This window comes from Protopterus annectens, chromosome 4.part0 (assembly GCF_019279795.1).
Source record: "Protopterus annectens isolate FY-2018-M chromosome 4.part0, PAN1.0, whole genome shotgun sequence".
Lineage (NCBI taxonomy): Eukaryota > Metazoa > Chordata > Ceratodontiformes > Protopteridae > Protopterus > Protopterus annectens.
The window spans coordinates 1,865,755,688-1,865,781,935 of record NC_056733.1 but is presented as its reverse complement, the minus strand read 5'-3'; the positions used below and the strand labels follow the sequence as shown (position 1 = coordinate 1,865,781,935).

General features: G+C 39.2%; 1 protein-coding gene across 1 annotated transcript in view; it reads right to left on the bottom strand.

Annotated features, from left to right (window-relative positions):
- The window catches only part of DOCK2 (dedicator of cytokinesis 2), a 4,134,711-nt gene that overhangs the window by 3,443,636 nt on the left and 664,827 nt on the right, over positions 1-26,248 (bottom strand). Inside the window, exon 12 of the mRNA XM_044069535.1 lies at positions 7,299-7,375. Coding sequence (XP_043925470.1) covers positions 7,299-7,375 — 77 coding nt within the window. The remainder of the gene's footprint in view (positions 1-7,298; positions 7,376-26,248) is intronic.

Here is a 26,248-nt window from a genome sequence, read left to right as displayed (position 1 = left end):
GGGTATTGAGTTTAAATTAACTTGGCATCAACAAGAGATCACATTCTTGGATGTTTTGGTTACATGCACTCCTGCTAATACTTTAGCAACACAGGTGTTCCGCAAATTTCCTCAATATAACACTCTACTTCATGCGTCTAGCTTCCACCCACAACATGTCATCAGGAATATCCCGAAGTCTCAGTTTCTCAAGGTCAAAAGAATATGTTCTAGTACTGCCACTCACGAGTATTTTAAATTGGATTTATGTGCCAGGTTTAGAGCCCGAGGATACAGGGTTAGTGACATCCATGTGGCCAATCAGTATGTGGAATCACAGGATAGATCTGAATTATTAAGATATAAAGAACGGGTTTCTGCTCAGGGGTCACAGATTAGGCTAGTTACCACTTATGGCAAAAATACCCAATCCTTTATGGATATAATCTCTAGACACTGGAACATTTTGGGGAGGGGGGTCCTTTTATGGATATCTAGGACGATAAATGTGCCTTTTCTTTTCATAGGGGCAGATCCTTGGGGTCTTTGTTTAGTCATTATAAAAGGGCCCAGCAAGAAAAAATATTGACACAAAGGACCATCACTGGGCATAAGTTGGTTGGCTGTCATCCCTGTGGTCATTGCTCAAGTTGTTCACACATATATAAAACTACTTGTTTCTCTAGTAAAAACACTTCAAATGTTTATGACATCGATTTCTTTGGCAATTGCAGCTCAACTTAGATAATTTACTTGGCTAGCTGCTCATGTCAAGCTTTCTATGTGGGACAAACCTCTAGGCCTTTCAGGCTTAGAACTGGAGAACACTTGAATTATATTAGGATACATAACCAACTAGTGCATTATATAAACATATTTGTAACCATCAGACTGGTTTGTTCAGATTTACTATTATTGATTGTATTGTGCATAAAAATAATGATCTAGCTGGTGTACATCAAGTTTTGGACATCAAAGAAAAAAAGTGGATTGTCAAACTGGGCAGGCTTTTTCCTCCCGGTTTAAATAAACAGTTTTGATTACTTTATTTGTGTACTATTTTCATTGGTCTCTATCCTAATTGTATGCCTATATATCAATGGGCTGCTTTTGAATGCAATGGTCTTCACTATTTTTCTCACACTGAGGAAGGCTGTTTAGCCGAAACCGGTTTGTGCAGTTTGTTCTTATTGCATATGTATATGCAGTCTGTCATTATGGTGTATATCATGTGTATTTTTTAATACACTTATTTTCAAACGGGATTTGTGCTGGCTCCTTTTTTGGTTTTGTACATAATAGGTACATCAGGTACAATCAGAAATAGTTACTGGAATGCTGGGATTTGTTAAGAAATACATTCACTTTGGTTCTAAAAGGCATTTACTACATCAATTTTCTTAATACGGAAAGGAACTGAATAAAACAACTTGGTAGTAATAGCTACTGCATTTATTTTTTTCTTTTTCATTTTTTTACCCCTTCTCCATGCCCGATGACCATCTAGTAGCCACCTTGTAACCATGTCCATTTGTTCTACATAATTATGGTAAGAGGTTGTCAATGGTACAGTCTTCATCTAGTCAGCCAGAATAAAGTTTCTGTTTTCTGGTAATAGCTCCCCCTACTTCACAGTGTGATTTTACACATCTCCAGTCCATACCCTACATAACATCTACCTGTCAATATTGAATATACTGGCACTAAAAAGGCCAGACTGCCTCCATACCAGGACTGAGACATCATTATCCACTCCCTCCTAATATCCATCATCACTTCCTCCAGTGCAGAGGTTGCTAGTCAATTGTAAGTCACATGGGCAAAGTCAAAGCTTGATCTCTGTATAGTATGGAACTGACAGCAATGAAATAACATCTGGGAATCAACATATTAAGACAACTGCAATAGTTACAGGATTATATTCACCTGATTTAATAGCCATAGGTGCCTGAAGCTGTTGAAGACTGGGGCGGAGGGGGCGGAGGTTGAGAGGGGCACTTAGTGATCTAAAAAGGGCAATTTTTTATAACTATTTATTACACAGCATAGGTTCACTTGGAGGATATTTTAAGCTTAGCCAATTCCCTTTTGGTGCTTGAATTAACATTTTCTGATTGGTCTTACCTATCCCATGGCTGATAATTGTATAGTAGCCCTAGTGAGAATAACTGTGATCATACCGTAGATAATTTGTGGGGACTCATGTAAGAGATACAGCATTTAGGAAATGCCTCTATCCATTAGTGGCATGAGGGGCAATCCTGGAGTACATTTTCTATTACCCATCCTTAGATCCAAGTTGCATTTGAATATGGACGGATGAGCTTTGTTTTATTTTATGGATAGTCTATTCTGGAACAGTGGTAGCCTCTGTGATATATATCCATCTTTCCACAACATTCAGTTTAGATACTTGGGCTGAGTATTTCTGATGCCATTTGATTTGATGATGTTCAGTAGGTCCATCTGTATTAGCTTGGAGGATACCTTGTATGCCAGACATGTCACCTCTAAGCACTCTGTAGGATACTGAGTATAGTAATAAATCTTTGAGGTGGTCCATGCAAGACCTATTGTTTAGGACTTGTATCCTTTTAGTAAGGTATCTCTGAAGGTATTCCAATTGTGGTATGGGTCTTTTTGTGGTTTCTTTGGTGGCTAGTGTACCAGTGTCTTACTTACTTTGTGGTTGGCTCTACAGTGATTTTGGGCAAACTTCAGTTTTTAGTTGGAACAATGTGATTTAAATTAAAATTACTGAACTAGCATGATTTTATGGTCATTTTAACCAAAATGGTAATTAGATTCATTCCTTTCATACCATATTATGCACATAATTCTTAAGCACACTTGTACATATGTGCATAAAGCATACATCTTAGTTTTGTAAGCACCACACTAGAAACTGGATTGGAATTCCTGTACCTATTCTGTTATTTATGTGTAGTTGTGCCGTTTGTGTATTTTCATTGCTATTGAAATGCCTAACTCTGTACAACTATTATTTATTTATTTATTATTTGTTAACCGGGAAAGTTCGACTTGGAACAAGCCAAGTTTCAGTGGAGGCCAGGGGAGAAACACTCCAAACACATGTCTTTGTAATGTGGGAGGAAACCAGAACATCAGGAGGAAACCCACACGAACACAGGGAGGACATGCAGATTCCACACATAATGCACCCTAGCCGAGAATCAAACCAGAGAACCTCTTGCTGTGAGGCGACAACGCTACCACTGCACCATCCTCTAGGAACATTTTATCTATTTTTACCATACTATCTATTATTTATATTACTATACTATTATTTATATTACTATACAATATACTATCTATTATATCTATTTATTATACATATCTATTTTTATACCTGCACTACTATATTTGTCTACTGGGTTGGGGCCATTACATGGGTTAACAAAGTTTAAGTAAACACAGGCAGCACAGTTCATGAGATTGGATCCCACAGAAAGCATTTTAAAAATCTGGATCCTAAATGACAAGAAATGAACAAATTGTGACATTTAGTTGAAAGTCTCATTGAACTACATTAAATTAAGAATCCCAAAGAAAAAAATAAAGCACTTACAGCCCATGGTCCACTACTGCTATGTAAAGTAAAGTGTCAGTTCTAGGGTAGTGATCCTGACAGCTGTGGTTGCTAAGTATTGACAGGATGTATAATTGGTGGTAGCTCTGCAGTGGGGCAGATGGGTTGGATGTGAAAGACTGCCATGAAAGTTTTTTTTCCTAATTTCAGTTTCAGAAGATATCTAAAATGAGAAGAATTATTTTCTTTATTTCAGGACACCAGCAAGCAGTGTCTGGGGCTCATACCTTACCAAGTGAAGAATGGGCACATCCTAATGTCTGGGAAACACAGCCTAGAGTATATGGCACCACCAGTGTCAGTGACTGGCACCTTATCACTCAACAATGGGGAAAGAAGGATCCATGGCACAAATGAGCACTGAATGTAACCCTAACAAGCGAGGATCAGTTAGCAATCCTGGTGCTATAGCAGCCAATGAGGAAGAATGCCATTAGGTGCCAACAACTGCTTATCTATCAAGGGGTGAAGGAAGAAGTCCAGCCCTCTGTAATGCTAGCACTTAGTGTACACAGAGGTGAATGACCAGGGATGCACACTTGGCTCTGCAAAACCATGTCTTAATGGTAGCGTTCATGAGGCATGAGTGACAATGCACATGCCTACAGCAAAAGGTACTGCATGTCCTCACATCTGTAAGTCAGCATGTCATCAGCTGCGAGGAAAGGTTTACAGCTGGAATACAGAAATAAAACACTCACAGTGTCCTAAATGATAACAGTACATTCATCTCCTATTAAACCAGTGGCAAGGAGTGAACTATGGCTCATGGCAGAGCTTGGTGGTTGATAGAAACACAAAAAGATCACAAAAAAATACTCAACATCCCAATGCCATTGTGTTTATTTATTTGCTCCTTACTCACTTGCTTAGTTATTATTTGTTTATTTAATTACTGATGACATTTTTATATGTGTTTATTTATGTCTGCTGACCAGTAAGTCCCACTGAGCTGAAGCCCATTTAGAAGTTAGATCAACAGGCTAATGCTCTGAACACTTCAATGTTCTACATAAATATGCAAAATAGTACAAAAACATTTATATTTACTGCAAAATAAATACTCCTAATAACTTGTCAGACAATTTGACATTGTATCTAAACACGCAGATTAAAACAATCTGAAACACTCATGTTTACCTATAGCTTATAATTCCTCACTACTGATCAAACATCTTGATAAACTCTTCATGCTGCAGTGATACACCTGCATTCAAGCAGGCATCACCAGTGCTATGAGCCAACCCACCCCAACAAGGATGGGCAAGTCAGTGTTAGCCACACACTCCCATCCACCTCTGCCCAATCCCTTCAGTGCCAGTGCCAACAACCAAACACGGTCATATGCGGTGCATTCCTCTGCACAATAGGCCAGGTTGAGACACAGACATTTTTTGTTGACCTCCACAGCAGCTAATCACCAGCAACATTCATTATGATGTTTTTTTCCTGGTGGGATGATAAAGCTGTCAGCTGACATATCCTCCTCAGATCCAGAATATTCCATGTTCTCAGAATGTGCAGTGGCTGTATAATGCTGCTTTTGCTTTGCCTTTATGTTTTCCATTAGTAATCAAATCTTCTCAAATTGTTTTTACCTCCTTACTTACTGAAATCCCACTTAACAACACTACTTCATTCTGTACTATGTTCACATTTCCATTTGCAGCATTAAAGAATTGTGTAGTTGTGGTCATTCGTGCACCTAACTTTACATATTTTGCTGTTGCAATTGTAGTCAGCAGAAAAAAGTGAAAAAGAGCTAATAGTAGAACCCACTCTTTATTTATTTATTGGCATTTGATTACCTGGAAAGTCTGCCTGGGTAAGCGACCATTTTTAGTGGATGTCCTGGGAGAAAAGCTCCAACGTATTACAAAAATATTTTAGGAACAATAATTTTACAATCTTCAAATGTAATGCAAAAAAACTGACAGTGTAAAGAATTATACCAAATTAGATATAATGTGAAAACACTGGATAACAATAGATACAACCTATATGACCATGATTTAATATTTAGAGAAATTTTAGCCAGTTTAGAGAAATTAAAGATAAGTTGCTATAATAAAAACAGGAATTGCAACATATAGCAGAAAAAAAGGATTATGGCATATTTAGATAAAGAGTCAGGGGAGAGAAATTAATTAAAGTAAGGAAGTGAGTAATGAAGGGGCAGTAAGGAGATGTAAGACATAAACAGGTACTTGTTCATGTTTAGAGATACAGTTTATCCTGGGGTTGAACGAGAACAGAGAGACACTTTGGCTAGGAAGTCTTTCAGAATGGTTCTAATGACTGAAGGGAGGGTATTGATCTGACAGATACAGGTAAGGAGTTCCAGGCCTTAGCAATGCGGTATGAGTAGACAATGCCCATCAAATTTGATAGGTTTGTGGACAGAGAGGAGCTTTTTGGTCATGGGATCATAATGACCAGGTGGGAATATAATTGTGTAGAATGGTATTTAGTGCTGGACTAGCAGATGGATGCTGGATCATTTTTTAGGTGGTGAAAATCTGTGTGTATGTTAGTTGATAGAGCAGTTCTAACCAGTTTAGGCTTTTTGAGTACTATACAGTGGTGGGGTCTGAAAGGGGTATTTGCTGTGGGTTTACTCACTTTATAATACCACTGTTCAAGTTTTGCTTTTTGTGATACCTGGCATGTAGTAAGGATGAAAGTATCATAAACTAGTGAGAGGAGGAGGTAAGTAGTGGGAAGTGTAGTTTTAGTTGCATTAGTGAGAAAGTTTTTTTTATTTTTTCTAAAGCATCCCTAGTTGTTGGCGATTTTTTATGCAATTTTGTATATGCAGATCAAATTTAAGACTATCATCCACTATAATCCATAATAATTTGCTGTGAGAAGTGACATCAATGGTTGTATTATTAAGAGGGCAGATTTTAAATTTAGTTTTTCATTAGAGAGTGATTTTTGAGGGGGGGTAGTAGTTTTTTTTTTTTTTTTTGGTAGAGGGTGAGCATGAGTTGCGAGTTACAAAGCCATGTTTCAGTAGCTGTTAAAGCTTCTTGAGTATTTTTTGTAGATGTGCCAGGTTGTCTGATGTGTGCAAGAGTGTGAAGTCATCTACATATTGTATTAGGGAGGCCTGTTGTGTGGGAATGTTAAAAGAGGAGGGGACCGAGTTAGAGCCTTGTAGTGTACCGGAGGTGACTTGGTGGTATGGAGAGAGGGTGGAATGCCATTTTACTGACGAATACCTATTGGACAAGTAACTTTTTAACCACAAAATGGTGGGCTGAGATTGACCTATTGAGGAAATTTGACGCAGAAGTTTGCTGTGACAAATGTGTTTCATTTTCAGTTTAATTCAAGTAAGCAGGTTGCTAAAGGGTCAAACTGTACCTAGCAGAACTTACATGTCAACTTTATAATGCAACAAACTAGGAAACCAAGTCATCGTAGCAATCTTTATGCACTTCTTGCTGATAGGTGTATCAGGACATGCAATCCTGATAAGACTGTTCCTTGATAAGCCAAGTGTTTAATTTTTTTCAGAGAAGAATACATACAGCACTTTAAGGAAAAAAAAAAACATCTGATTATACTTACTAAGACACGATATGAAATACTTGTTGAGAAACAAAAACAGATTTAATAAAAATGCAGTTAGGTGTTGAAATTCAAAATATCAGAACTGCTACAGAATCATAGTTATTTATTTATTGAATAGGGATTATCTTACCTTGGCCACCACTGTCTATTCTGGCTACTGCAGCTTTGTTCAAAAGACTATGCAAAAAATCATTCTCTGCTACAGCTCTAAAAAAAAAAAAAGGAAAATATTGAGTCCCCAAAATGCATTACTGTTTGTTATGCTTCTACTAATACGCTATGTGCTACATAAGCAAGTCATATTTGGTACATTTTAGTAAAGTAGCACCTATAATGAGCACATGTCCAGTACAGTATGTCTGAGACACATGCATCTGTCCTTACAAAGTAACTTGACTTTTACCCATTTACTCTTTTAAAACACATCTGCAATGTTCTCATGATCTAAATTGAAGCTCTGGTTCCATGTTCTGCTTGCTCTAAACAGTTGCAAATTTGGAAGGATGTCAGGTGATAAGGCAGCATGTTAGCCAAAGCTTCCTGCAGCTAATATTAATGAACCAGTAGAAAATGTGTCTTCCGTACCTTATGCCTTTGTCACTTTGTCAGATTTTATAGTAATGAGGCAGAAAGCAGTATATTATCATTAGTCCTACCATGGAGTGGGCTTCACTGCCCAGAAAACGTCATGCTTGTTTCAGGATGCTGAGACACAGGGTAACTTGGAATTTCAAGTATTTGCATTCATACAGTCAGAAAGATGCTTTTCCATTTTTAGCTCTTCCCCGACACTAAAGAGACACACACCTTACTACTGATACTTGTATGTGTACACTGCAGAGAGTACATATGACACGTGGCATAATTACTCTGAATCTCGATAAAATGTAAATTACCACAGTTTGACAAAAAGTGTATGTCTGCATCATATCACATGGTCTTATTGTGATTTCTTCTCCTGCGGTCCTCATATCGGCATTATTTTTTCTTCCTTTTTCTGGCAGACATGCACATTTCCTGTTGGCACACACGATAACTCTATATGTCAAGCTAAAAGAGGTCATTTAGCCCCCATATCATTCAATTTTCCCCTCTTCCAATCATAGCTCTCAACCTTCCATCCCCAAAATGTGGAACACTATCTTTCATACTGTGGAACAAATGACCAAAGTATGGAATACTTACTGATAGTTTACTAACATCACCAACTAGGATGGTTAAATGTGTTTGCCTTTACTTATAAAAGGTTATTTTGATGGATTAATACAGATCAGTTCTATTTACAATGGATATCAGTTAAGACATCTCCTAATGCTGAATGTGTGACAGACTCTTTTGATGTGGAACTTCAGGGAACAAGAACATTTTAAGACACAAAATGAAGAATGTTCCTCCCAATGAGGTACGCGTGAGAGGTATGCATCCAATGAGGGGGCACAATGAACACAGGAAACAGAAACACAGCATACCAGAATATGAAAATATATAGTTGCAAGTCTTAAAGGAAATTCCACCCTGGCAATATGCAACTACTGAAGAAGGCTGACTCACAGATCAATGTGATATGGTGAATATATATCTGTTATAACCTGATTATGAAAGCATCTGTGCAGTGGGTAACTACTGAAAGTTATTCTAAGCACTAAAATATATACCTCCTGCAATGTAGAGTCCAAAAGGCAAAGCTCATTAATTTAAATAAAATAGCACTGTAATGTCAAAGAAATCCCAAATCCTGGAATTCTTATAAAATAATAATGTTTGCTGAATGTCTGAAATCTCAATCAAGTAGCTTCAGAATAGATATCTGCAATTTAGGTATTTTCTGAAGTAAGCATTGCAAGCTACCACACTTCTAACAGAGTTGAATGTGACAACAATGATTTTTCAAAGGTGGGTGCCACATGATGGCAAAACATGGTGAGAACAGTAATCTACATGGGCAGTATTTGTTTAGTCAATGGCAGCTCCTTGTTCCCTACAGTAAAGGTGTTTTGTCTTCTTCAATTCGTGTAGCCTCTTTAAATAAAATTTGAGCTGGTGATGCTCAACCAGGATGTGAAGAGCTTGCTGTCCCATAGTCTTTGCTTCTGGAAAGACAACAGGAAAGTGAATATACTGGTTTAAGGATAACTCTCACACTACCTTTCTGAGGAAGTATAGATTAGACGCAAGATCCCTGTGAAACACCAAATGTGGCTTCCTAAGATTAAGCACCTGATCTTCATAAATTCTGCAAGCAGAAATGATGGCCACCACAAAATGCATCTATGTAAACAGAAACCTCACAGCCACAATATCAGCTGGTGCAAGTAGGAGATGTACACCAGTCAGTCATTAAATTATAGTTCCAGTGATGAGAAGACTTCTTCAAATGTTGGAAAGGATATATAGCCCCTTTAATGAATGACATAACCATCCAGTGCTGAGCCACAGCTCTGCCCACCAACAGGTTACAATAGATGCAAAAGACAAAGAAAGGCATCATGACCATTGAATAACTTGTATTAAAGTCATAGGAGTGTCTGAGACAGATGAAAGTCATCTGCAAACTAACTGAATGAACTGGTATAGGGTAGCTCTCAACCTAAATTGAGAACTTAGCAGAATACATAAGTTGAATGAAAAGCTTCCTGGCAGCCTAAATCATCTTTATTATTTCTGTCAGGAGGTCTAGTAGGCAAAGGGGAGAAGGAGGTCTAAGTGAGGAAAAAGGCTCCAAAGTGGAGTCAATTATCACTCCATCAGAAGAGGATTATGTTGGCAGATACTTCTGTAGTGCCAAGGACATGACAGCCAAAAATTGCACTATTCCCAGCCTCCATGAGGCAACCAGGATAAATTTGTTTCTCTCTTCCAAATTTTGCATGGGACATGGAAAAAAACACAGGAACATTTCCTTTGTTTAGCTGTGTCAAGCAGAAAAGGAAGACCACAGTATCCTGACTGGTAAACAGGGCTATATTTAGTGTGCCCTACTACTCAAAGATTCTTACAATACAGGATTCCTGATTCCTCAGCTTCAGAAGAAGACTGGAGCTACGGCTCAAAGTCTTTCAACATATTAACTTCCCCAGGAATATGAACAGTTTTAAAGTAATGCCCTGTCTATGTTCTACTGTTAGACATGCCTACTTATCTGTGCAGATGTGATATAAGTGCATTCTGCCCAATTTATTAACATAATACACCAATCATTTGGCTGTATGAACAAAGAAGAAAGTGTTCTAGTCTTGGCTCACTTTCCAGGGCTTTCAGGGTGAGAAACACTGTCTATAGGTCTAGAGTTATAAAAGTGTGGAGCCTCCTCTCCTGATAAGCCCACTTCTACCTGTGCCACAGAGGAATCCCTAACCTGCTGAGGAAGATTCCATCATTGGGACCTGTGACAGGTTTTGTTGCCGAAAGTGAAGGCCCGCAGTGAGACTGGTGAAGGTAGATAAGATAGTGCATGGCTCCAGACTCTGGGCTGTGGCAAGGGTCTGGCACAAGAAGATGTGTGAAATAATGGTCAACTCTGCAGCTTCCGGTACCTCACTGCTTAATACAACACCCACATTCTCATATGTGCAAATGAAACTATGATGACTTATGGCTGCCATTAATCTCATGAAGATGGGTCTAAGATAGGGCCTTTTGCAGTGTCCTCAGTCAGGATACATGAATATAACATTCTCAGCCCCCTCTCTGCAGTCTGGAATGACACTGAAGAGTATCCATTTTTGTTCTGATTAAAGCTATCCACTGAGTGGCTATTCAAAAAAAAAACTTCTTGTTTATGGAGACCCTCACAGCCTGCAGTCTTGGTAACATTCATGCCATGAATGCCATCAGGTAGTTCTCATGTAGGAGAAAAAACAGAGATCCTTCTCCTGCGTGTCCTTCATCACCACTGGTGACATCTTGGCATAACAGAGGTACAGAAAATAGACTAAATTCTGGCACTTTGCAAGAAGATGCTGCCTGCCCAAATCAAGCTAAACTATTGGAATCTTGAAACTACATGTAATGATGTGCCAAAAATGCCTATAAATTCCAGTGACACCATCCAAGCTCTCTAAGACAAAGAGGCACAACCTTTTTTGGAAAAACAGACTGGAACTTGATGTACCAGACGTACTCATTAAAGCTGAAAAGATCCAAGATAGGGGAAGTCTCCTATACCCTTTACTACTAAAAATTAGTAGGAGAAGGACCCCCTCCTTCTTTGCAAAGGAAGGATAGTGTCTACACCTACTTTGGAAACTCTGATGAAAGCATCTCACCACTAAATGAAGCCTTTTCTGATGGGGCCTAAAATCTCTAAGATAAGGCCATGCATGCCCAAATGGCCTTGGTGATTTATTTATTTATACATTTAGTTATTTGCATTTGTCAACTGAGATGGTCGAATAAGGCATACAGAAATTACTCCTTCCAGCAAAGGTCTGGGGAGAAAAGCTCCATTAAAATTAGATATATCACAAAGCAAAATTGAAAGCACAGTACATAACAATGCAATATAAATATGCCCTGTTTTTATTAGAGGCGTGGGAAGTAAAGTTCCAACCAAACTAGGTACATTACTAAACAAGGTAGAAGGTACAATACAGTAACAACAGAGCACAATTTTACAATTCAGTATTGAATATGACAATTTATGACAATACGGTTTGGTCTCATGCAATAATTCATTTGAGTGACTATAGAAAGCTAAGAGTGAGTGAAAAAAACGTGGTTGCATGCTGAAAGAAAAATAAGAGATAAAACTGAAAAGAGAGACAGGTGAGAAATGGAATGAAATTCTTGGGTAAAAAGTAGTCAGGTCTTACTACAACAAACAGCATCAAAACACCAGGAATTTGGATTAGCGCGTTCATTCCCTTTAGTAAATCAATGGAACTTCATCAGATAAAATCCATTACATGCATCCTGCTTTTATAAATGAAGCTGTTGCCAACAACCAATAATTACAACTCTATAATATATGCTTAATTTAGCCATGTACTAACACTGTTAGAAATCCCTAGCCACTATTACAATTTAAAAATAAAAATTCAGTGATGAACACTATACAAATATAACAGTCATGGAGTGACCCCATAAAAAACCCCAACAATTTCTAAATATATATATGTATAAACAATAATAAATTTCTGATGAGTCCAAAATATTTTTAAAATCAACACAAAAATAGAGTCCTTTGAAATGTTTCTGCCCAAATTTAAGGCTTCCTGAAAATATTCTATGCCTTCTTCGTGTGGGATAGTCATGAATAAATCTTTTATAGCTATACTAAGAAAAAACAATATTTTCCTTGATCTCACTTTTTGCTAAACAATTCAATAAATGCCATGAGTCTTTCAACACGTTCTTTCCCTATAAAAAAAATCCTTCAAATGGTGGTCCACCAATTTTGCTATGGGCTCTGTCTTTGTGCCTCCAGCCACAACTATTGGTCTTATTGGTGGATTTTCCACTGATTTATGAATTTTTCAGGATCCCGAAAAAAGAGGGAATCAGAGGGCTTTTTACCTTTAAGTACTTCATTTCTGCTTCACTAAAATTATATTCTTGGAAAAGTTCTTCTAACACTAAATCTAGCCAATGCTTGAAAATGTTAATCTCAGTGAGTGAAGCTGTAGTGAAGAATTCACTATTATTCAACAACTCAAACATCCTAGCATTATAATCGTGGTATCCCATTATAACCACCCCTTCCCCTTTATTGGGTTTTATAATTCTCACGGCGCTGTTGTTAGTGAGTTTAAACAGTACTTCTGATTCTTCTTTACTAAGGTTGTTACACTTGAAATTGCCTTTTTTGCTATCATTGTGCAATGCTCTAATGTCAAATTCACTTAATTTTCAAATAAAGCTACTGGTGGTAGTAATGGGGGATTGTAAGCACTTTTCCTGCAAAGGGATACACTTTCTTCCTCATTACCTTGTCCATTGCCTAGCAACAACTTTAAATTGATGTTTCATACAAAAACTTTCACATCTAAAATGTTGCTAACCATATTACTTTTCTTGGTTGATATGAAATTGAAACCTTTTAAAAACAATTTCCCATGCATTTCAGCAATAACAATATTACCAAAGTTGTATACTTTAAATCCTTCATATTCAAAAACCACATTAAGACAGACATTGTTGAAAAAGTCTTTGTTGTGTTGTCTTACTGCTGGTGATGTGATGGTGGTCTCCCTTTCCTGTTCGTTTCACCTGTACCTTGCCGTCGGTGACCTTGCCTGTTCTGCCCATTGTTCTGATATGTCCATGGATTGTTCTTGTTCCTCAGTCTCACCAACCATCTTGGAAGGGGAGAAAAATCCTGTCTGTTATTATTTATCTCTGGTTCATCTAACACTTCATGTTCTTCCATTCCTCCTGGTTTCTGTCCCACCACCATCTCGTCTGTTTCTGCAAAATATACCTTCTGATAATTATTGCCCTTTGGTAAAGGGTAGGCCTTCTTCTGTTCATGCTCTTCTTGATCTCATTTTAATTTCTTCTCTTTCCTATTTCAAGTTGTTGAAAAAATACAGGGGACTACAGCTGGATAACCTATTTTTCAAAGATTGTATTAGGCTGGAACAGCTCCCAAAAGGACTACAAATTTGTAAGTTTCCAAACATTCCGAATGGATCCTTGTTACACCAGGAATTGTTGGAACTGTTCGATCGTACAGGTCTTGACTACATGAAGTTCTTAATTAGGTATTACAACAGGACAATAGTGACTTTAAAAGAAGAAATCATTGTGACGCCTGTGCCCTGGCCCAGCAATCAAGGAGTCTCAATCCTCACCAATAACACCAGACTATGTCATATATGAGGAAAGGATAACAAATACACACAGTAAAGTGCAATCTTCCTTAAGAGCACACAGAGATCACAATCAGTCCGGAACTGGTTGCTCCCCTGCTCTCCAAGTTCCCAATAAGACTCTTCATTGGCACAGCTATAGGGTCCAGAGCTCAGCCAGCTGGGCAAGCTAAAATCTTCAGCACCCTCTCTGTCCAAACAGTGCTTCATGTCCCTGCCCAAGTAGCTGACACACACACTTTGAGATAAAAGGTTATACAACCACACAGACACTTCTGGGAAAGGCTCGCACAGGTTCTCCAGCTGTGCCCCTTTTACCCAGACTATACGGTAGTACCGGCTGCCACTACCCAGCTAATATTATCAGCTACCCAAAGGCCCTTAAAGGGTGTCCAGTTATTACTGTGCAATATTGTCCAATTGGTCTCAAGGCTTATTAGAGTGGCCTTGTACAGGATCCTTATATACATGCAATGTACTCTTAGAGCTTAACTTATCTCTACACAAAACCAGCCACAGTTAAACAGTTTTAAAATATTTAATAATAAATAATTAAAACCACAAGGCAATACTTTCTACTATACAGTCAGTGCTAGTCAAGAGTTCAGAGATCACAGAGAAATACTTCAAATAAATCAGTAGTACAGTTCTTGACATCACAGAAAACCACTTAGACAAAACTTTCTAATTCCTTATTTATTGCTACAAGAAAACACTTCTAAAATAACTTACTTACATAGACAACAGGCAGAGTGCTGAGTTGGATGTCAAGACCCAAATGCTTAATAAACTCTGGTTCTCACTGTTTAAATTGAAACTGCAGTTTTGCTAAAACAATACATAATCTTTTATACTTTCCTGGTGTTCCCAGGCTGACAGAAACTGCATTTACATTCTTTTACACTTAGAGCAATAAAGGAAATTCCACATGTAAATTCTGGTCATTAACTTTAGCCTTAAAACAATAGTCAGGAAGCCATCATCTAGCCAGACTGGAGCCGAATGGTAAACATCAAAGGCAGCCATGAAATAATTTTAATTTCAAAGGACCAACAAGAAATGCTTGACTTAGCTTTCTTTACAGCAGAGGGTAATGTTGCCACATTGTTTTAAGTTCAACATTTCACAGTGTTTACAAATGATAGAATTATCTGCACAATTCTCTGGCTAGGCTGGCAGCCTTCACCCATCTCTACCAGTCTTCACACACACACCCCCCCATAGAACTCAAGCTAGTTTTTCAAGTGACCCTTGAGAAACGCCGCTTGAGAGGGTCGGGTCTATCTGAGTATACCTACCCCATTCCGTCTAGAGAACCCATCTGCATTGGCATTTCTACTCCCACTGTGGTGCTGCACTGACATATCATATGCTTGCAACCCCAGGTTCCATCTTAGGAACTTGGCATTTTACTGACTGGCTCTGTTTAACCATGTTAGAGGGTTGGGATCTATCATAACAGTGAATTTCCTTCCATACAGATAAGGCTGAAGTTTCTGCAATGCACACACTATGGCTAGACATTTCTTTTCTATAGCTGCATAGCATTTCTCCTTGGGTTGGAGCCTATGTCTGAGATAAACCACTGGGTGCTCTTCTCCCTCTGAAGAAATCTACCTAAGTACAGCCCCCACCCCCATGGTTTGAAGCATTCACCTGCACAGCAAATTATTTGCTGTAATCTGGATTGGCTAATACAGGGGGTCCTCCCAAAGCTTATTTAAGCTTCTGGAATGCTTGCTCACATGCTGGGGTCCACACTACTTTATCTGGCCTGTTCTTCCTTGTCAGGTCTGTGAGGGGAGCAGCTATGGTACTATAACTGGAGACGAACTTTCTGTAGTACCCTGCTGTCCCTAAGAATGCCCTCACCTGCTTTTTGGTAACAGGTGCAGGCCATGTCTGAATGGCTTCCACTTTGTCAGGTTCTGTCCTTATCTTACCACTCCCCACTCTATGTCGGAGGTAGGAAACCTCTGCCAGTCCCACCTGACATTTGCTTGGCTTAATGGTCAACCCTGCCCTCTGTAGTCTGCCCAGCACCTTCCTGACATGCTGAAGGTGCTCTGGCCAGGAATGGCTGTAGATAGCAATATCATCTATGTAAGCCAGGGCAAACCCTCCTGCTCCTGCTAGGATATGATCTACCAGCCTCTGGAAAGTTGCTGGGGCATTCTTTATCCCAAAGGGCATCTTTGTGAACTCATACAAGCCAAAAGGAATAACAAAGGCTGACTTCTCTCTAGCACTGAACATCAAGGGCACCTGCCAGTAACCCTTGGTAAGATCAATGGTTGTAAGATACTTAGCCCCACCCAGCTGCTCTAGGGCCTCATCTGTCGTAGGCATGGGATAAGCATCTGACTCTGTTTGACTATTTAATTTCCTGTAGTCCACACAGAACCTGTTGCTGACATCCTTCTTTGATACCAGCACCACTGGGAAGGCCCAGGGACTGTTGGACTATTGAATCACCCCTACTTCCAAGATCTCCTGTACCTCCTCCTTCATTGTCTGTCTAACTCTCTCAGGCACTCTATAAGGGGCCTGCCTAATAGGCCTTTGGGGTCCTGTATCCACCTGGTGCTGCACCAGGTGGGTGCACCCTGGTTTCCCAGTGAACATGTCCCCAAATTTCTGCAACACTGCTCAGATTTTTTGAACCTGGGTAGGAGATAGCAGCTGGGACATTGCTACCCCTTCCACTGAGGTGTCAGCCCGAGCCTCACTGAGGAGATCAGTCCCCAGATTTCCCTCAGGCTCCTCCTGTAATCCTCTGCAAATGCTCAGCACAAGGGCCTCCCTATCATGGTAAGGTTTCATCATGTTAACATGGTACATTTTTGTGCCCCTGCCATCAGCTTAGCAAATCCACCATGTAGTTAACATCAATTACCTTTCTTACCACCTTATAGGGACCCTCCCAGCTTGGTAGCTTGTTGTGTCTGACAGGAATGAGAACCATTACCTGCTGCCCCACATCATACTCTCTAGCTCGAGCATTCCTGTCATACCACACCTTTTTCTGTTTTTGGTCATCTGCCAGGTTCTCCTGGGACAAACCCATGAGTTCCCGGAGTCTTGTCCTGAGGTTTAAGACGTATGCCACAACAGACTCCTTGTGAGACTCACACTCACCTTCCCACTCATCTCGAATTAAATCTAGAGGTCCCATCACCCTATGCCCATACAGCAACTCAAAGGGTGAAAAACCTGTGGATTTCTGGGGAACTTCTCTGTAAGCAAACAACAGATGGGGCAAATATTTGTCCCACTCCCTCTTAAACTGATCTGCAAATGCCCATAGCATGGACTTGATTGTAGAGTTTAACCTCTCAACAAGACCATTAGTCTGGGGATGGTAGGGGGTAGTCTTCATGTGCTTCACCCAACAGGACTTCCACAGACAAGCCAGCAGGTCTGACATGAAATTTGCACCTCTGTCAGTCAGTATTCCTTTTGGGAAACCTACCCTGCTGAAAATCTCTAACAAAGCATTTGCCACCTTCTCTGCTTCAATGGAGGACAATGCCACTGCCCTCAGGGTATCGTGTAGCACAATCCACTACCACTAGGAAATACTTTTTCCCTGTGGAACCTGGGGTACTCAGAGGACCCACAATATCCATAGCTAGCCTCTGAAATGGCTCCTCAATTACAGGCAAAGGCATCAAAGGAGCTCTCACCTTGTCTCCTGCCTTGCCTACCTTTTGGCACTGCTCACAGTTCCTGCAGTACCCTGTTACATCTCTGGAAATTGCAGGCCATTAGATGTTCTGCATAATATGCCTCTTTGTATGTTTTATGCCCATATAACCTGCAAAGGGAATATCATGGGCTATGGCTAGAAGCACCAGATGGTAGGCTCTAGGCACTACCAACTGCTGTACTCTCCCACCTTCTAGCCCTCCCTCAGGGGTCCACTCTCTGTACAGTAACCCTTTGTCCCAGTATATAGATTCCCCCTTCCCTTGAGAATCAGGTGCCTCCCTAGCTACCTGCCTCAGGCCTTGCAATGTAGGGTCTGAGAACTGAGCCTGTCTCAACTCTCTCCTTGTAACCCTTCCCAGCTCCCCTTCCACAGGAAGTCTGGCATCCTCTGACAGTGGTGCCTCACTGTCAGCCTGGGTACTACTACTCACCTCTACCTTTGCAGTCACTCTGACCAAGGGACCATCAGTACTCACAAGCAGCTGTGGCTCACATTCAGTCTCACTGCTACAGAGTAGCTCGCTCCCTAAAGTAACCACCTCACCAGTCCTGGCTACAGGTATGCAGTCTGTCTGTGTATCCCCCAGACTACCAGCTCCACATGCTTGTCTCTTAGCCTGACTTTGTGTAATTGCATAAGCACATGGTACTGCCTCATCCAAATCTTTCCCTATCAGGATATCTGGAAGATGGTAGTATAGTACCCCTGTTGTCTCAAGACAATCTATTATTGGCATTTTGTCTTTCCCACTTACTGGCTCCCTCACCTTTTCCTCCCCACCTTGCCTCTGTGGACACCTGTATGCCACATGGCCCCACTGGTTGCATTTAAAACATTTAACCCTAACTCCTGGATGTGTACCTGGACTAGTGTCTTCCCCTGCTACTGGCAGATTCTGTTGGGGCAGCCTGTGCTGCTCACCATGAGTTTCTTTGGACCCATGAGCAATAATGGGGGTCCCCCTCCTGTGCAGGGCTACCCTGCTTGCCAGGTATAGGTCTCCCTTCTTCCCCAACTCATCACTACTAACACCAGGGAGGGTGTCTCATATAGGAGAAAGGTTAACCAATACACACAGCAAAGTAAAATTTCCCTTAAGTGCACACAGAGATCACAGTCAGTCTGGGGCTGGTTGCTCCCTTGCTCCCCAGGTCCCCAATAAGACTCCCCACTGGCACAGCTACAGGGTCCAGATCTCAGCCTAGCTGGCAAGCTAACCTCTAGTACCCTCTCTGCCCAACCAGTGCTTCATGTCCCTGCCCAAGTAGCTGACATACACACAGACTTTGAGATAAGTATTTAAACAATTTTACGGACACTCCTGGGAAAGGCTGACACAGATTCTCCAGCTGTGCCCCTTTACCCAGACTATACGGTAGTAATTACCGCCACCACTAGCTAATACTTATCAGCTACCCAAGACCCTTAAAAGAGTGTCCAATTATTACTGTGCAATATTATTATCCAATTGGTAGTATAGCCCAGGGCTAAAGCTACAGGAAAGGCTTAGACAGTAAACTCTATAAATATGCAATGTACTCTAGAGCTAACTTATCTCTACACAAACCAGCCACAGGTAAAAGATTTTAAAATATTTAATACTATACCACAGTATTATTCAAGAGTTCAGAGATCAATCAGAAATTTAAATAATTCCGCAGTACAGTTTTGACATAACAGAAAAACACTTAGTCTAATCTTTATAGTCCTAGCTATTTCTACAAGAAAACAGTTGGCTATAGAATGTTACTCTGTCCTGTAAGAGGTTATGGTACTGCCTTAGACAAGCTCAAATGTGTTGAACTATATGTGTGTTCCTATAGTTTAGAATTGTTACACACACACACAGTGGGAATTTATCTGTTTGCTTTATTGTATATCCTTTCGTTTTTGGGCATATTTTCTTACCTTTTGTTTTCTGTGTTGTCTGCACCTAGTTATGAAGCTGTAAAGCGAAAGTGATGTATCATATCATGCTACCTCACCTGGAGATAAGTACCCCTCCAGCAGCGTCTTCCTTGTGTACAGAACATAGCTTGTACACTGCATTGCATTCTGCCACTAGTCCGTGAAGTTTTTCTTTGACAGATATAGTCAGAAGCCTTTCTGCTACCCAGCCTTGAGGTGCAGAGGGATAATAACTCCCTCACTGCACCCCAGACAGCCTGAGCTCAACTAGCAGCATGGGCAGGGGAGGATAGGAAAAAGTGTCCATTGCCTGCTTGCCGTTCCTGGGTTTGGATGGCAGTTTGGCTCCCTACATTGGTGATACTTGCATGAATGTAGGTGTATTGCCACAGCATGAACTGTCTAGTCAGGCTATGCTGCAAGCAGTATACCACTTGACCAGCAGGTTGCACCTTCTCAGGCAGCTGTAGTAAAGCTCCCAGGGGTGCCATGGTAATGGAGATAAGACAGTCCATGGGATCTGCAGACTGACCTGTTCCTTAACTGAGCCTGCGCATCACAAAAAAGGCCTTTCTCTTAAAAGAGGCATTGCTCCTGTTGCTTGCTTTCAGATTGTGCTTCAGGCTGTATGTTTACATCATGGCCATATAGTTGCCAACTGGAGTTGTAATCTGATTGTGCAGTTGAGGGGAGGGGGATAGGGCACCTTTTGGAAGGGATTGTTTCATTTCCTTATGCTTGCCCTCTTCCCCAAAACTTATTTCCTACTGTTTTTGATTTTTTCCAAGTGCAAACCCACTGCTGATGTCCCCTCAAACTGAATATTTGTCTATTTGTATTATAATATGTCTTTCTTTCTTTCTACAGTGCAAGGAGGGAAATTGTAGTACTATCACTTGATTGGAAATTGTACAGAGACCTGTATACTTGGTACGTGTCAGTGTCTGGGGCCATATTTTCGTTGTCTGTTCTTCAGTTTGTGTTTGGAGTGGGTGGGGCTGCATAATTATGTATGCAAATGTTATGTTAATCACCATACAGATTTGTACCTATTTTTCATGGGCCTTGTCCAGATTTTTGATGTTTCCAGGTTGAGAGGTATGGTTGCAGCTGCAGGCTCACAGACAAAGCCCATAGCAAAATTGGTGGACCACCATTTGAAGGATTTTTTTATAGAGAAGGAACATGTGTTGAAAGACTCATGGCATTTACTGAATTGTTTAGCAAAAAGTGAGTTCAAGGAAAATATTGTTTTTCTTAGTATAGATATAAAAGATTTATTCATGACTATCCCACATGAAAAAGACATAGAATATTTTCAGGAAAACTTAAATTTGGGCAGTAACATTTCAAAGGACTCTATTTTTGTGTTGACCACCCTTATGGAGGTTGCATTAAAGAACAATTTTATTCTGTTCCAAGGGGAGTACTTCAAGCAAACCCGTGGGGTGGCAATGGGTGTGGCAGCAGCCCCGGTATTTGCAAACATAGTGTTATGTCTATGGGAGACTAGATTTATTTTTGAATCTGATTCTACAAAGTACATTTACAGGTATTACAGATTTTTGGATGACATCTTAATCTTATGGGATGGTGGGCTAAGTGAAATTCCCCATTTGATAAATTGCATAAACAGCACTACTGAGTTTTTAACATTCACAAGTAAGGTGGGAGATGAAGGTTGTAATTATTTAGATGTTCATATTTATAAGAACAGGAAGAAGAATCGTTTTGAGTCATCCATTTATAGGAAACCAACTTACTCAAATAGTTTCCTACATTTTGAAAGTAATTACCCCTTCTGGCAAAAATGGAATTTGGTGAAAGAGCAGATGGCTAGATTATCAAGATTGGTAACAGAGGAAGAACAACTAAAAATAGAAATAGCTAGATTGAAAGAAATGTTTAAGGTTAGAGGTTACCCAATACCCTTAGCTGATACACAAGCGGTGTATGTGTTAGAAAAGAGGGTGGATACATATGCCCCCCCCTTTGAGAAATCCTGATATGAATATAATAAACAAGAAAGATGATAATGCCCCTTTTGTTTTTACATATGATTATTACTCCCCAACATTAGACAAATTATCAAAAAGAATTGGTGTGGAGTTTTTGGAGCATTTGGATTAACTGATAAACTAGGAGAATCACCAAAGATAGTGTTCAGAAGGCATATGAATATGAAAAACATTTTTGAAAGAAACATCAAAAGTAATAAATTTGTTCAAAAGGGGACTGTGAGTAAATGTAAATCATGTAAAGAATGTAGATATATTTATGAAACGAATAATATTGTTATTGATGGATGTGATAGCTACTGATACAAGAAAAATACAACTGTAACACCAAAGGGGTAATTTATGTTGCTTTTGTCTGACATGTTCTGCTTTTTATATAGGTAAAATGGAGAATCAACTAAGGAAAAGGATATATCAACATATATATGCAATAAAAAAGCATGGCAAGTTTAATGTTTTGTACAGACACAGTGTAAAATGTTCGAATTTCAAAAAATGTATCTTTTGTGTTTCGGAAATGGTGACTAGATAGGAACAAGGAGGGGAACTGGTCGAGTTTTTTTAGAATACAAGGAAACACAATGGCAGATTTTACTTAATGCCACTCACTTCCCCGGGCTCAGTGACAGGATATCAATTAGTAGTTTGTTGACCCTAAAAGCAGATAGGGTCTAATATAGTCAAGGGCCAATTTATTTGGTGTATTACTGTGAGGAATTATTTTTATATATATATATATATATATATATATATATATATATACACATACACACACACATACATGTTAAATATTTTGGACTTATCAGAAATTTATTATTGTTTATACATATATAATTTTAGATTTTTTTTTTAATGGGGTCACTCCAAGACTGTTATATTTCTATAGTGCTCATCACTGAATTTATATTTTTAAATTTTAATAGTGGTTAGGGACTTCAAACAGTGTTAGTACATGACTAATATACACATATATTATAGAGCTGTAATTACTGGTTGTTGGCAACAGCTTCATTCACAAAAGCAGGATGTATGTAATGGATTTTATCTGTTGATTTAATAAAGGGAATATAAGCAGTAGTCCAAATACCTGGTGCTGCTTGTTGCAGTAAGACCTGACTATTTTTTATTTTGAAATCTTATGTTGTTTCAGAATTATTTTGGTAAAGAATAGGGGAAACTGGAGTACAAGATTGAGAGAAAAAGATGTGCTAAATGAAGTACACAGTAATAGAGTTAGGATGGATGGATAAGATGGGTAGGATAAAGTCAGGGTGGAAGAGAGGCGTGTAGTGGAGTAAAGAGATCAGGTCAACAGTGGCTTAGGATAATAAGACAGTCAAGAAGAATGAGAGGTGCATGGTGGGGTACAGAGATGAAGAATAAAATGATGAGATGAAAAAGACTATTGCATGGTAATCAGCAATGAGATTAGTAAATGAATGTGAGCTAAGGGAGGAAGGAAGTACTTAGTGAGTTGAGTATAAAAAGGTGCATGTACTGTCCAATTGGATGTCAGCTGTTTGAAAAAGTTTAGAAATTGGCTTCAAACAGAATCTGGGTGTGAAATGAATACCATGTTTCTGCAACATGAACTGAGTACAGAGTATCACCCTGATAGCTTCTGGATTTGAGAGTAACCAGAGGGTTTTGACTTTGAGAACTTAGAAGTCTTGGGAGGATTGTATTGTTGAAGCAGACTGCTATAGATGGAACACTTAAGTTGTTAATATAGAAATAGCAGAACTATTATGGGTTGTGAGTAGGTCAGCAATTGGGTAAATCTAGCCACTCTTGCTTTTTTAGTATAATACAATGGTGGGTATGGCTTTGCAATTTAGTGGAAAACTTAGCTATTTTTTTTAGGTTACCTGCAATTTGTTGAGTTGGGTAATTTGGAGATTGGTTAGTACTAAGAAGGCATATAGTAGACTTGTCAGTAAAATTTTATTAGCAGTAGTACCGAGACAGAGAGAGAAAGAGAGAGACACAGAGTGTTCAGTAAAGTAATGTTCGGCCTTGTTGAGCAGTCCAATTTTCTTGTTGGTTTTACTGATAGTGTAGCTGACAGGTTGATTAAACATCTGTAACTGAATAATAAAACCAAGTATTTTGGTGAGTACTATATGCTCAATGATGGTGTTATTCTATGACTTAATTTGAAGAGAATATTGTTTAATGACCAGATGGTGATGAGAATCGTATACCGTGTGTGTGTGTGTGTGTGTGTGTGTGTGTGTGTGTGTGTGTGTGTGTGTGTGCGTGTGTGTGTTTGTGAAGAGTGATTAACACTGAATAAGCCATTTTTCAAATTATGTAAAACGGTCTTGGATTACGGTTGGAAGGCACCTGAAAGACTTAGAGACTAGTAGAACTGGACTCCCCACTAGACAGTCCTTATAGCAGTCAGAATGCTGGGTCACTGGACCTACCTTCCTGGTTGACCTGTCTAGTAAAGTGTGGGAGGAGACATGACTACCTTACCTTTGGAGGCCTGCATCATACTACAGGAGGGCATCTTCTTCTGTGAGAACTGAAATGACATGGAGATCTAAATCACCTACATGTTCTATTTAGATTAGGGAATTCAGTAAATAACATCCAAACTGATCTGCAAAATATTTTCCTGTTTGTGGGACTCCAACATTAGCCAGACCCTAGCAATTAAGATTTTAAAACTCAAACAATAACCCATGGTATTTATCTGAACTGTGACTGCTTCCCTTCCAGCTCTATTTAACTATTTCAGTGCTCTAGCACCCCACTGTTCCATGTTTAAGTATGTTGTCCTTTGACTAGATCTGTCACTCAGTAATTTAGCTAGGGCAGGACAAGAGGGTCAAAATCCCCAGGAGCATAGTGTTGGGGGGGTATGATAAGCTGAGCCCAATCACAACCAATTCTAAAACCTGGTATTGTATTTGCGGCCAAACTGAGTCCTGTAGCACTCAGTCTGTGGCCGAAACTGTAGCAAAGGCTTACTACAGTGTAGCTGTTTGCTACTGTTTAAAAGTAAAAAAAAATAAATAAATAAATATATATATATATATATATATATATATATATATATATATATATATCTATATATCTATATATATATACATACATACATATACATGGATCTACAGTATATTAGCGAATTTACGTTTTACAGAAATGTAAAGCCACTAATATAATTACACGAAAGTGCGTCTTATCGAAAACACACTTTCACGTAATAAAGGTTACAAAATAGGGTAGTAAGGGGGATGCTGATTGAAAACATTACATTACATTAGTTGTACATCAACATTTAGTGTTGATGTACAACTAATGGGACTTTTAATGAGATCGTAGTACAGTGGGGATGAGGGAACATTCCCTTTTCCCCACTGTAGTGCGATCTCGGAGTGAGAATATTTAAGTAGGGGGGGTGCAGGGAGGCTTGCCCCCTGCATAAAAGTGTATTTTTTGTTTCTTTTTTTTTTTTGAATGGATTTACATGAAAGTGCATTTTCGTTAAAACACACTTTTGTGCAAATACATTCACAGATTTACGTTTCGCATAGACAGTAGATCCATATATATATATATATATATATATATATATATATATATTTTTTTTTTTTTTTTTTTAACTTAAACCCGCGCACTATACCACTCTGTGCAGGCAGGGTATAAACTGTAGGCACTGTATGCAACATTTGTAGCAAGCACTTTATTACAGTTTAAAAATAATTTTTTTAAACTAAGGCATGAGTGATATAGTGCTCCATGCTGCCAGGGTATAAAATGTAGCAAACAGTTTGCAACAATTTAAAAGAAGAAATGTTTTTTTCTTTTTAAATAAAATATGGTTGTGGATAGATGGATGGACATTAAAGGAGGGTTGTGGGCAGAGCACAGAATGGCTGGTGGTGGGAAGGGAGCTATCATTCATCTGGCCACCTGGTTAATGTGCCAGTAGAATGAATGCCTGTTTTTTTTTGTTTTTTTTTGCTGGGGGGGGGTGCATATATCTAGCTATAATAAGCTGATCACTTATGGCTGTTACAGTGAAGTGTCAGTTGAAGACATGAGGAAGTGGGTTGCTGGTTCACAGTACCAGCCAGGGGCACTAAAGGAACCAGCTATGATTCTGCTGTCAACACCCACACCAGTCTCATGTGAAACAAAATTACACTACAACTTAAAATGGCCATAGATATTATCAATTATTAAACTGTGATGTAAATTTATGTGATGGAAACAAATCTCTTTCCCAACACTTTAATGTTTAATTTTTATTTCAGTGTATTAATTTACTAACTGGTTGACTGGACTGGTTCATTATTGAACCCTTTTCAGTCACAACTCAGGCCACAAGAGCAAAGGTAAAAGCAAATATCAACCATCCATAACTTCTGGAGGTGGCAGTAAGCTAAAATACCCAGGGAAAGTCCATAAAAATGTGGGGAAAATATGCAAACTTCATACAGACATAACCTTTCCCTGCTAACTTTTAAATCCATAGCTGATGCCACTGGATTTCAAAAAATTCTGAAATAAAATATGCCATCTCACCTACCTCTCTTTTCTAGCTGAGAACATCAATGTATACTTCCTTCCAGATCAAAATGCTTGTTACATCTGCAACAGCAAATTTTACCTGTATACA